Source organism: Pterocles gutturalis, unplaced genomic scaffold (assembly GCF_000699245.1).
Source record: "Pterocles gutturalis isolate BGI_N339 unplaced genomic scaffold, ASM69924v1 scaffold23342, whole genome shotgun sequence".
NCBI classification, from domain to species: domain Eukaryota; kingdom Metazoa; phylum Chordata; class Aves; order Pterocliformes; family Pteroclidae; genus Pterocles; species Pterocles gutturalis.
Genome location: NW_010108512.1, coordinates 49,703 through 62,697, shown reverse-complemented (window position 1 = coordinate 62,697; position 12,995 = coordinate 49,703). Strand labels below are relative to the sequence as shown.

General features: G+C 43.6%; 1 protein-coding gene across 1 annotated transcript in view; it reads right to left on the bottom strand.

Moving 5' to 3' along the window:
• Positions 1–4,615: 4,615 nt before the first annotated feature.
• Positions 4,616–12,995, bottom strand: part of ERGIC1 (endoplasmic reticulum-golgi intermediate compartment (ERGIC) 1) — a gene marked incomplete at its 5' end in the record, with an annotated part of 36,911 nt that continues 28,531 nt past the window's right edge. The window contains 2 exons of the mRNA XM_010072673.1: positions 4,616–5,456; positions 11,263–11,385. Of these exons, the coding sequence (XP_010070975.1) occupies positions 5,349–5,456; positions 11,263–11,385 (231 nt within the window). The remainder of the gene's footprint in view (positions 5,457–11,262; positions 11,386–12,995) is intronic.

Below are 12,995 nucleotides of genomic sequence, written 5' to 3'. Positions count from 1 at the left end.
TCACCCCCCGGTACCCACCCGGGCATCGCCCCCGGGCATCACCCCCCGGTACCCACCCAGGTTTCCCCGCATCCCCTCCTTCACTATGCCCAAAGCCACAGAATCATAGAATCACAGGACGGTTTGGGTTAGAAAGGATCTTCGAGTTCCAACCCCCTGCCATGGGCAGGGACACCTCCCACTAGCCCAGGTTGCTCAAAGCCTCATCCAGCCTGGCCTTGAACCCCTCCAGGGATGGGGCATCCACAGCTTCCCTGGGCAACCTGTGCCAGTGTCTCACCACCCTCACAGTAAAGAATTTCTTCGTAATACCTAATTTAAATCTACCCTCTCTCAGCTTAAACCTGTTACCCCTCATCCTGTCACTACAGCCCCTGACCAAGAGCCCCTCCCCATCTCTTCTGTAGCCCCCTTTAGGTACTCTAAGGTCCCCCCAGAGCCTTCTCTTCTCCAGGTTGAACACCCCAACTCTCTCAGCCTGTCCTTATGTAGGAGGTGCTCCAGCCTCTCACCATCTTCGTGGCCTCCTCTGGACCTGCCCCAACAGGTCCATGTCCTTTGTGTGCTGAGGACTCCAGAGCTGGAAACAGCGCTATTTAGCATCAGCTATTCTCTCCAAATCCAGCTCCTCCCCTAATGTGGATGAAGACAGAGAAAACCCCCCGCCAGCTTCCTCCTCTCCAGCCCACCTCAGAAAGCCCACTGCCCTCAGCCAAAAGGGAGATGAGTTCCCTGGGGCTTCTGCCAAGTTCAAACCCCTCACCCCGGACACCGCTCCTGTGCCCGTGTGTACTGTCACCTGCATCCCCACCTCCATAACCTAACTCACCTCCACACACTGCTGCATTTCAGGTAATTTGGAGCTATTACATCTTTTGTGGACACAGGCTAATTTATTCTCCAGGAAATTGCTTTTGTTGTTTTGTGCTGTTGGTGGGAATGAACCCACCGATGAGGTGAGAAGCAGTACGGACACTTGACTGGGTTGTGGTTTATAAAGACAGGCTGGAACAGTTTACAGGCTGTTGAGTAGCAGCAGGCTGAGAGTCGGACAAATGCCTTTCCCAGTGCCTTTAGTCATCTTTTATGCAGAGTAAGGAACCTTCATCACCATCCTGTCACTTCTGGCAATCTGAGTTCCAGTTTGTACTTGAGGTTAATTTGACGTGAGTAGGATCTCTCCTCCTTCATGAAGATGCTGTACAGCAGACACCAATGTAAACAAGCAATACCAGGACTCAAAGGGAACTGGTTTCTTAATTCAGTGCAGATACATAGCGCCCAAATGCACTGTGCTGTAACCCTTTATTATTTAATCTTTAATAACTGCTTCAGACATTTATTTCTAAATACTTAGTGAAGCAAGGCTAAAAGGAAATTAAGGGGGGGAAAGGACAAAAAAGAGGTTATTTTATATACCAAGTGGTGCAGTGACTAAAGCCAAACCCTGCAAGTTCCAAGCACAGTCCACTCACCTCTCATTAAAAAAAGGGAGGTTAGGACACTTGGTACTGTTCAAAACCAGGCACTGAATGTCCAGACATGACTCAGTCCTGATTACAAAAGAGCCTCGTGTTAACTTTCTACACAGTGACCTGGCTTACAGTGATTTCATTGTGTGATAACACTTAGTTCACTGCAATACTAATTAAAAACAAAAGAAAAAAGCCCTTTCAGATTGATTTTGCAATAGTAGCGTAACAAGAAGCCAATCAAAACAGAAGAGCTTTATTTTTAATTATAGAACTAAAAAGGCTAATATTTTATTAACATAAGGTTGCAAATTAAAAGGGAAATCCCAGAACTCCTTAATAATCTCCACTGTAAAAATGCAAAAGACTTGTGCTTCAAAGAGCGCCAGAACACACTACAGGACGACATCCTCCCTCTCCTGCCCCTCTCTCCCTTCTTCCAAGGACTACTGAGAAATTGACGTATTGCATCTGAAACTTCAAACAACTATTCTAAAGCAGATACTCACCACAGTCATTTTCAGCCTGAACAGTCTGTGTATCGCACAAATAAAAAGCGACTTTAAATGAAAAATATTCAGAAATTAACTACAGACATTACCACCTACATTGCAGATTTCACTTTTTACAGAGCAGTAGTTGAATGCAAAAATTTGATAAACCAGATCAAACATTCACAAATGCATGTCTTCCAATTTTTTCCTTACCCCATTTCCATTTTTTTTCTGAAAAAATAATCTTCAGCAGTCCACCTACCATCTGAATATACCTAAGTACAGCTTTCCCCACAGCTAAAAATTTTAATTCCACCATTGCAAAGCATCCTACACCACAGTTCTCACCATATGATGGAGTGTAGCTTCAGTGGGACTTATTTAAACTGAAATACATACAAGTTCTAAATATTTTACTTCCTACAGGAATGTCATTCTTGGAAAACCACAAATCCTTCTGTCAAAATATTGATGTGAAAGAGCAAAGTCAGGAATATGGACGAACACCTACAATCAATGGTTTTCCTTCCACTAGGGCTTGAATTTATTTTTCTTTGCGTTGATGTTTAAAATCATAACTAAGCTCATTTTGCCTCTAGAAAGTGACTGAAAACATAAGTGAAATCTAATGAGACATGTATGCATGGGACAGGAATGCTACATCAGCAACCACCTCGCTTTCACATCTGGAGAGATGAAGAGCAGGCTCTTCTGTAAACACATGCAGCAGCATCACTACACGATCCAAGCCAGCCATGTCTGAAGGGACAAGCTCACCATAACTTACAGCAGACCCAGAGTGCAGCCTTGGCTTGGCAGTACTCAAAGGCTTAGACCTGGTTTAGAGAACAAAGGTGCACACTGTTTCTTCAGCAGAGTTTTATCTGAACTTGAGTACAATTCAGTTTCCACATCTAGCAAAAAGAAGTGATTTATTAGGTTATTGCAGTGGATATTTTGGCAGAGAAAGCAGGCACACTGAAGTATGCATCTGTTGTTTCTAAAAAAAGCCAAACAATGTCCCTGGTCTGGTTTAGAGAACTGGCCTGGACTGCACAGAAGGCAGCGTTTAATTCAGACAGAGGATGGGGAGAAGGAGAAAGGCAGAAATTTCAGAAAACTAACAGTACAATCCACTGCGCTACAAAGATCTTCTCTTGGACAGCTCAGGAGAAGGATGCACTGCTAAGGTACTAAAAATCCCATCCTTGTCATCCACTGGGTTCACAAGCTATGAGCAAAGACTCAACAAATTCAAGAGGAAAAACTACGACATTTTTGCTGTAAGCTTCAGCTGGTAACAGCAGTTAGAGGAAATCCATCAGCTAGCAAAAGAAGCAATTGCCATGGAAAACCCCGGCTCCCACCAGGCAGCCGCCGCCATCCAGTGGGTACCGCTCGCACCGAAATGAAGACAAGCATCTCATTTTCAAGTTGATTTTTTTAAATGGAAAAAAATGTATAAAATCTATCCATACATTAACAGATACAGGAAGTTACACAATCCAGTTTACACCTAAAGTAATAGCAATCAGTCCATAATAAGAGCAGGGAAAAAATTCTAATGCCATAATCTGTCCGAAGTCACTACAGGGCAGAGGACTGCAGGGGGAGGGCGGCTGGCTTCTTTTTTTCTGGTGTGTGGGTAAAACTGGCTACCTTCCCTACTTCCAAAGCAACGAGACAATTTCAACATACATGTATTGGGAACACGTTTGAAATGTATCTGACTCTAGCATTAACACTGAATATTCAAAGATTCATATTATTACAGCATAATGTTTGGATACTTCTGCCTCCAGGAAAGGGCAGTGGGCAATAGATACCATCCATGAGAAATCCTGCACCCTTCTTAGAATTTACAGCATTGACTGAGTTAAAAAATTTTATTTTATGATTTTTATCCATCCTGGAACATTTAAAATTTGTGTATCTTCAGCTCAGACATTCACAAAGCATGCAGAGACTGTTACTACTCAAGGAACATTTAGGAGGCTATGGAAAATGCGCTGGTGGGTACTGGTCTAATTTTAGTGAACTCATGTCTACCATTACATGCAAGCCACACCTGACAGTAGTTTTCCCCTCACGCCTCCATTTATTGGAGGTCCCAGAAGACAAGGCTTGAATGAACGGGCATGGAAGCTCAGGTACCATTTTAAGGAACAAAACAAAATAACTATTAGCAGGGGCCAGCTTGTGGGAATGCCTGTCCTGCTACTGGTGTACCTGCGGGTGAACAGGGTCAGTCGAAGGCTCAGAAAAGATGCCTGACTGAATTTTAAAGGAGAAGGGAGGCACCTTAAACCCTGAAAAGACAGACTTCCTTTGTTTGACAGGTGTATTCAATATACACACACGAAGCAAGACAGTAAGCTGTGCTCATCCACCCAGAAGACTGCACCGTTTTTCCTGAACACACAGAATATACAACCCTTTTTGAAAATAACAATAATAATAATAATAATAATAACAACAACAATGCAGAAGTGCAGAATCCAGACTGTTGGGTGGTCTGTGTTTAAAAAACATAAGAAAGAATAAAAGCTAATGCTGTAAAGACAACTATTCCCTTTCAAAGCAAAGGCCACATAAAACTGTGTTGCTCAGTTTGGTTTTTACTTCATGCCACCTGTAAACACAAGACTGGATATTCAGTTTCTGGGAAGAAATGAAACCACTTTTACATCCAGAGTCAAAGAAATGCCCTCCACTGCCTGGATCATAGATTACCCAGGAAAAGGTAGCTGAGGGAAGGCTTCCTCTTCTCATTTGCTCATTTCATTAGAAAGGTAATATCTGAACAAAAGAGCTTTCAATAAAAGCACAAAACATTTCTTGATGTTATTTCTGCCCTCTGTCTCTAAGTTTGCTACAGGGACTAACACTTTCCGTTCCTCACCAACAGATACATCACCTTTTTGGCACCACGGGTGGAATTTCTTCCTAATGTATAATTTTGCCTTATACAAAAGTCGATTGTCTAATCATGCAAATCCAACAGAATTCCAAAAAGTGCCACAAGACAGCTCAGCTCTTTGCAATCTACTACCTCTAGTTTGTACACTGCCATAGGAACCTCCCAGAGAACAGACTGTCATCCGTACTTAGATTTGACGGTGTATTTCGTATATGGCAGTTCAACCTCTCTTTCTGGGGGGGGAGAGAATCGAAATCCATGCCCTGATTCCATTGATTTTTCACTCTCAGAGCTCTGAAATGCATGGAGATTTCTTTGATTTGTTGAAGACGTCTTCACCGAACAGCCTGATTAGAGAAAAACTTACTGATTCAATCAAACAGAAAATAAAGACAAAAACAGGTAGTGGTAGACTTCTCAATCTTTGCTCCTGTCCTTGGAGACTAGGGTAGAGTTTCACCACTACTGCATTTTCCCCAGCTGGATCTTCTTCCAGGCCTCTGATGCTGTGAAAATGCAGGAGTCAAGGATCCCAGCTACAGTAAACGTTCCTCCAATGATGGCACATATCTGAAATGTACAGAAAGAGGAAACAGGTTTGTCAGTGACGAGGGAAACTTTCATGCAGCTTGAAACAGGGGGTGAAGGGTATTATTGCCTACTGCTAGGGTATTTTCTGGAAGTGTAGTAAGAACAGGGTAACAGTACTGGGGATGTAATTACATGACAATCATTCAGGAAAATTATTCCCTACAATGGAACAATATAATGCTATCCTGAACTCACCATAGCCTGAGCCAGTCTCAACTCCCGGCTCCCAGGAGCCTACAACACGAATGCTGTTCCTTTCCGGGCTACGCTCCCCCTAACAAAGCTTTCTAGAAGCTCTGTGTTGCTCCTATCTTCCTACTACTGTTTTCCATTGTAAATACCAAGGCCTTGTACTCTTCCCTATTTCACAAGATACAACATCTGCAAACAGGCAAAAGACACTTAAATAGCGTGTGAAGGACAGTGACTAACAGAGAAACCTAGCTACCAGTGACACCTACAGCTAAGTCTGTCTAACACTTTCCATTACACAGGCTGCTTACAAAAGCACTGCCAACTTAACTCTTTGTGGGCCAAAGTTTTCCATGCAAGATGTCTTGGCTAGAATTACTTAAACATCAGTAAAAACACATAATCATTTTCAAGAACAGAATTAGGGAAAATGTTAATCTCCTGATTAGCGTAACAGCTTATTTCAGTTTTCAAGTGCTAGAAAACCACAGAAGTATTCTGACATGTCAAACCACAGGTACCTTGGCTTGGAGCACCCAGAATCAGGGGGCACCAGTTACGGACTTTGCAACACATTGCTTCAATTCCCTTATCTATGAAATAGGGACAATGCCAAACTTGCCCCTCAGGGAAACTGCAAAGGAAAACACGTGTGAAGGGTTCAATACCATGACAACAGCTGTCGCAGAGTCCTTGTGAAAACATGAGACTTGTACTCAGGACTGGGTTAATACAAACGACCTGATACTAACAAGGCCGTAGAAGGGGAAGAAACAGAAACGCTGCTCACAAGGTGCCACCCAACCCTGTGCGCAAAACAAAGCAAGGTTCACATGGAAAGCATGATACACAATAATGTAACCTAATAACGTTTAACAGCCAAGTTACAATTACACAGGACCTGGCATTTCCCAGCTCCCACATTTTTGACTTCATAACTGTGATGCTCTGTTAATTTGGTCTTTTACATTGTGTAGATTTAGGTGGCTCTGAGAATGAGACACCAGGTCAGTGAGAAGGGGACAAGATACAGAGCTTCTCTCCTGAGAAGGGCCTGCCTAAGAAAAGGAGGATTTTGCTGTGAGCTGGAAGCTGAGAGAGAGAGAGACGAACCCCAAATCAGTAAGCCGATGTAGCAGGGTATCAGTGAAACACAACCCAGCCAACACAGAAGGGGACCGGTGCCACACCAGCCCTACCTTGCCCTGTCTCCTCTCCCACACAGCACTACACCCCATGGGCAAAGTTGCAGACAAAGAGCAGCAGCGTTTGGTTCAGTGGGGAGTTAGTTAGTAGTGGCAACAGAACAAACAGTTCATTAACGGTGAGCGAAGGCAGCAAGAAATAAAGCACTCATTTACATGCGTATTTATAACTGGGATATTTGTGTTTAGTGAGCTCAGTGAAATGAGGAGCTGCAGCAAACATGGCTTTTGCAGGACAGCTGGCATTCCAGCAGATAAAGGCTTCGGAAAGCAGAGCACCAGCCTGAGGCAAAGTTAGTATTTTTAAGGGTCAAGTCCAGCTCCTGCCCTTTGTGCCCCCCTCCTTGCTGTCCCTCAGAGCATGACGCAGGGTGACTTTTCAGGGAAAATGACCGCAATGGAGTTGGGTTATTTCAGTCCACAGCAGCTCAGCTGACAGGAGATGTTATACCGCAAACAACAGAAAAACCGTCCAACATTAAGATTTTGCATCATATGGTAGGAAAATCTGATTTCAGTGAAGCAGTGCAAGAGGGTGGGGAATAGAAAAAAAAATACATTCATCTGCACAGCTCTGTACTGCTGAGTGTTTATGAGTCACACACACCTGGCATTCGCTTGGAGCCTGCCTCCCAGCACGCACACAGCCCTCTTGTTCCATTGCGACAAAAAAAGGCAGCAGCAGGACTGGTCTCTAGGTCAGCACAGAAGCTGCACCATTGCGTTTCCTTATCATCACAGTTCTAATATGTACGGAGTATTGCTCCTTAGTAGCACAGAAAGAAGTTAGGCATCATGCACTTATATTTAATACAGTTTTATACTGGAAATGATCTGCGTTTGGCTCCATGAGGTTAGAGTCTGTCTCAGGCCCAACCATTAAAGGAGGAAGGAAAAGAAATACAGAAGTGTAATGATTACGGCAGTGAGAGACCATGCAATGTGGGGTACACATGAGGGTTTTGAACAGAATATGATTATGGGGTAGTGGCTGGGACGCAGGCTGAAGTCTAACGGAAAACACAAGTGGATATGTAGGAGGAGGCAAGGCTGCGAGGAAAATGACAGAAAGGCAAGTGTCAGATAGGTGACTGTGGACCTCTGGGATGTCTTAAAACCTGAAAATTACTTTTAAGGACAGAGGGGACCAGCCTGGCACCCAGGAAATTCCTAGTAAGGTAAGCGTCAGAATCCTACCCAGAGATTTGTGGCTGACCTGCAGCACATCTTGTAGAGCAACACTGACTTGGTTTTAAAAACGCCACGGGACCGAGTCTATGATACTTGTTGGTAACAGGTCCCATGGCTGAAATAACTCCCTGCAACCACTTCCCCTCCCATTATTTCCAGTTTAATTTTTTCTACACCTAGAGGGCAGACAAGTCCTCTCGTATCAGGAAGAAAAACTATATTATTTTTTTTGAATTTTGAGTGCTTCTCCAGACCTTTGGCTTGTTTTCTCCCTGGTCTCCCCTCCCAGCCCCTGGGCTGACCTAATGATAAAACCTTCTTTCAGTTTGGCCACTTAGAAGCACTCATAAATTTTCAGCAGTGAAACTTCCCTTTGCTCCATAACCTCAACCATGAGGCCATGAATGGCTTCTCTTTATGGGGAGAAGCCTTGATTTTAAGCAGTACGGTTTAACAGGCAAAACCTACTGTGTTTAACACTGTGCCAGGTGTCTGTGGTTAATTCCAGGATCCACGGCAAATTCACAGCACAGTGACAGTGGCAGCAATGACCACAAGCAATACAAAATCTGAGTACTGAATTTTGGAAGTGTGACATGCAAAGTAAAATCTATGCTAAACCAGTGCCTTTTGTCCTGCATAGAAAGCACCTCTCACATGGTGCCGAAAACTAGGATAGTTCTTCATACCACAAAACCCCAAGGAGCTGGCATGACTTACAGTGGGTCCACTGGGAACACAGCAGAACTGGGAACACTGCTGTGGTGCCATAATGCTGCTCTTAGCGGCACTGAAGTTTTTTGGGGGCAAATTCATTACTAGCAAAAAGCATCAGATAACCTTCCCAGCAGCAGAATGAGACCCCTTTGGCTCTCTCCTGAACATTCAACATCCCTCTCTCATCTGATCACTCCACAGGGGATCGCTCCTCTGCAGTGTATCCTTCCCCCCAGCACAGACACCGCTTCCCCTAACAGGCAGCCACACTTAGCCACACACACTGTTACATCTCTAACTCTGATAAAGTCTCTTTCAAGCCCACAGAATCCTCCCCCATGCCTAGGACACATTTAAATTTACTGAAAGCCACACAGGTGCCCTAGTGAACAATCTGCTCACTAAAAGGAGTCACAGGTGATCCTCCCTACCCTAGAGCCCCTCTTAAGGTTTTAAATTAAGCAGCTGCTGCTCAGAAAAAGCTGATGCTTTCCATGGCCAGCCCCATTTGTCAACAACTCCAGATGCCCCAGTACAACCCTTGTTTGGACCTCAGCCCAGTACTGATTATCACTAACTGGTCTCCAGAGCAACTGTGATGCAAAAGGCCACGCTGGAGATACAGGAAGGAGCTAAAAGCAGTGGAAAGGACAACGGAACAGATCATTTAATCAAACCACGGCAAGAAAACCTAGGAGAAAAGGCATTTTGATCCTCTGCAGCACTGCTCCCCCCTATCCAACCTTTTAAATGCTAGCTTGAACGCTGTAAAGCTTTAAGCGTAGCACACACACAGCCAAGGCTGCCCTACTGTAAAACCTAGCCTCAATGAGAGGCAGAGCGGGTCAGCTGTACCTGGGCCAGATGGTCCAGACCAAGAGCCACGGTACAGCATCTGTAACAGGGATCTGCCTCTAAGTCAGGCAAGTCTGAAAAGGGCATGGCACACCTGTCTGAGGTACTGGGTAACAGCTACTGCAGATACCGGTGCCACCCAAGTCTCCGTAGGAAGGACATTCAATTGGAATGGCCCCAAGTGAGCTGTCTGAGATTACAGGCATTTTTAAGACCAAACTAAGTAGACAAAAATCAATTGTAAAATTCTTCTTCAGCAGTCTAGCAGCCAGCACGTGCCTGGATAACTTTACAGACAGGATGGGGCAAAATTCTACCTTGGGCCATCTCAAATCCAAAAGGTCAATGTGGCAATCAGTGAGAAAAGCCTCTCCTGTGGACTCCTTACATAAACGCTGAAGCACAGTATCAAATTCAACAAAGATGCTATTTATATGCATACAGTGGCATATCAGCAGTAAATCAACACTAGGAACAGACATGACAAAGAATAATGCCAGCTGTCAATAATTTCCAAACACTGTTTCCCATTAAAAACACCTCCACACCCTCACCCCCAACAAGATACGTAAGAAACCTATGAGAGCATTTGTTAGGAAAATAAGTAGAAGTGGTATGAGACACCAAGTCATAAAATGCTGACGTTTAACCTTTTTTAGGATTATGTTTTGAAACCAAACAGGCACACTAAGAAGAGAAGGTCTTAAACCACGACATTTAGATTTGCTTCAAGGCCCTTTCTCTTGGTATTTGTGTATCCTAGAGATCACATGCATTTTTGAAGTTAAGTGAAGGGAACTTGGTGTTTATCAGAAGCTGCAAAATCAAAATCTTTAAGTGCAACACAGCCACAGGGTTTATGTTCTTCCAATTAAAACATTAAAACAGTTTAAAAATCAAAATCTGAGGTCTTCATTCCAGCCAATTTATCAACTACATGACATTCTACCATGCCTCACTGGCACAGCAGACCGCAGTTTAAACTTTAAGCAAGCTCCCTCAGGACACATTTTTTCAAGTTTTGGAAGATCTTTAAATAGCTCTTTGCCTAACTAGCAGCTTGGACAGTACAGCTTTGTTACAAATGCCAAGATCAGTACTGCAGGATGTTACCTGGAGAGATGAAAACATTACTCGTCAGGAAAACACCTCTGGAATTGATAATGCAGCTCTTTTGCACTTCTACCCAGGAGTAAACGCCTGGAACTGGCATACCCATATTAAGCAAAGCACCAGCACTGAGTAAAAGAACTGCCCTGCATTCTGTGCAAGTTAGATCTCATCATTCGAGATGGTTTATTGCAGAATGCTTTACTGCATACCACGTTAGCTTTACTTCCAAGTTTCTGATATACTGCAATAGTGTCCAGCCTGCCTAGACAGAGTTTAGTACTTCTCAAACAGGATAATTTTCTTTCCTCTTGTGCCTAGCTGTTAAATCAAGTTGTCGGAGCATAGGACTTACCGGTTACCTCACACTTCAATACAATTGCAGCGATGTACTGCTTTATTTTAATCATGTCACAATGCCCTGAAGCAGAAACTCAATTCTTCTGGACAAGAAAGTCTCAGAAGAGAAATGAAAGGCAGGCAGAAGGGAGAATTAGAGGTTTAGAGTAACTCACCGATGTGATAAACCTGTACAAAGGCTGTCGCTTCTCTGTGTATTTCACTGTGATGGGGCTCAAATCGTAACGAAACCAGATAGCTGGGATAATGCGGCCAGTGTGACTGTAGGCTACATACTCCTAGAAAAGAAAGTGGCAGAAAAACAGCAGGAAATGTGAGCAATCTTCCAGATAGAGTGTCTGCAATAAAACTACTTGTGTGGATCTGGCCCTTACTCCACTGTTCTGTACTAATGATCAGACTGAAAAAAGCAAACAGTTAATTCCTGTCTGACTGCCCACCCCCCATCCTCATCAAATAGGAAAATAAGTTTTTTACAGTCTGATAATGATCAGCTGGGAACAGAGAGTGATGGTGCTTACTCTCACCTTTATTCCAAGTTACAGAAGCAAGTAGAAAGGCTGTCATTGATCTGCTCTATACAACTACAAGCAGTCTCCAAGTGGTTGCAGGTGAAGTTTTTGTACTGTCAGTATGTAAGTCATATACTGGGATATTATTAAACCAAACAGAATTAGGTTGCAAGAACCTGAAAATCCCTTCTTGTCCACGCACTCAGAATAGCAAGCAGCAGCTCCTGTCTGTGAGGCCCCCTTCGCATGGGGACCAACAATGTGAATGCTTTGCCCACTCAGTATGAATCACGTAGAGCCATGTTTAAACCATGTTTAAAAATCATGCTGAAAGCCAAAATGAAACCGTATATGGAAAATTATTGGCAAAGGTTCAAAAATATTCCAAGTCTGTTTGGGAGAGACATCTTCAGACTGCCCATGATAATCTCCTTTAATGCATTTCTTTAATAACAGGTACAGGGCAATCAATCAGCCACCGAACAGATACTAACATCAACGTAGTATCAAAAGTCACATCTTTTTAAGTTAATATTTTGTCAGTGCTCTCAGTGGAAATACATATCAAGTTTCAAAGACCAGGACATTTATCTTGACAGACTGAAGAAAAATCAAAGAAAAGCAGGCTGGGGACTCAGCAATCTCATGAGAGCCATCAGCACCAGCATGGCACAGGCTGCCTCTTCACCAGCTCTCTTCCCTTCTTTAGCCCTACGACATGCCTGCCAACTCAGACGACCTCTTCTGTTTTCATTCTCCTTCACACTGAGGAAAAAACAACCTCTCATACTTCAGAAAGATGAAGAAAGGCAAGCAATAGGACACCCATGAGCATGACACAAAAAATATCATTTTACTCTTTGCAAGCTCAGAGGGAGCTAGTGAAACAGCATCCGTCCCCTTCATTAATCTCATATAAATCCCAAATTTCCCTCCATTGAGGTTTTTTTCCATGGACGACAAGAGAAGCAGAATGTGACTGAAATCCCTAGTCATAATATTTTCAGGGCTTTTATTGCAGACGTTCTGCAGCGTATCTTGGGACAGTGGCAATCTAGGGAAGTGAGGAAATAGATCTAGGAGGCAAAAGGGGAGAGGAGACAGACAGTCCACACTTAAGACTCTATTCGTTTCTTCATACTAGTCAATCTGTGCCAGACTATTCCAATGGCTTCCGATTTCTGTTTCCCACCGATCAGTATGGGAGTCAAGGACTAAAGCACTGATAAGAGAATATTTGTTTTTAATGAGAAGAAAACGCAGAGGCAGCACTGTTTCTCTGCACGTCAGTTTTGATAGAACTGACCTCATTTTTTCCTTCCTCTCCCTTTTTCCCCACCAGCGATCCTGCCCTAATGAGTCAGTCTTGGCCGACC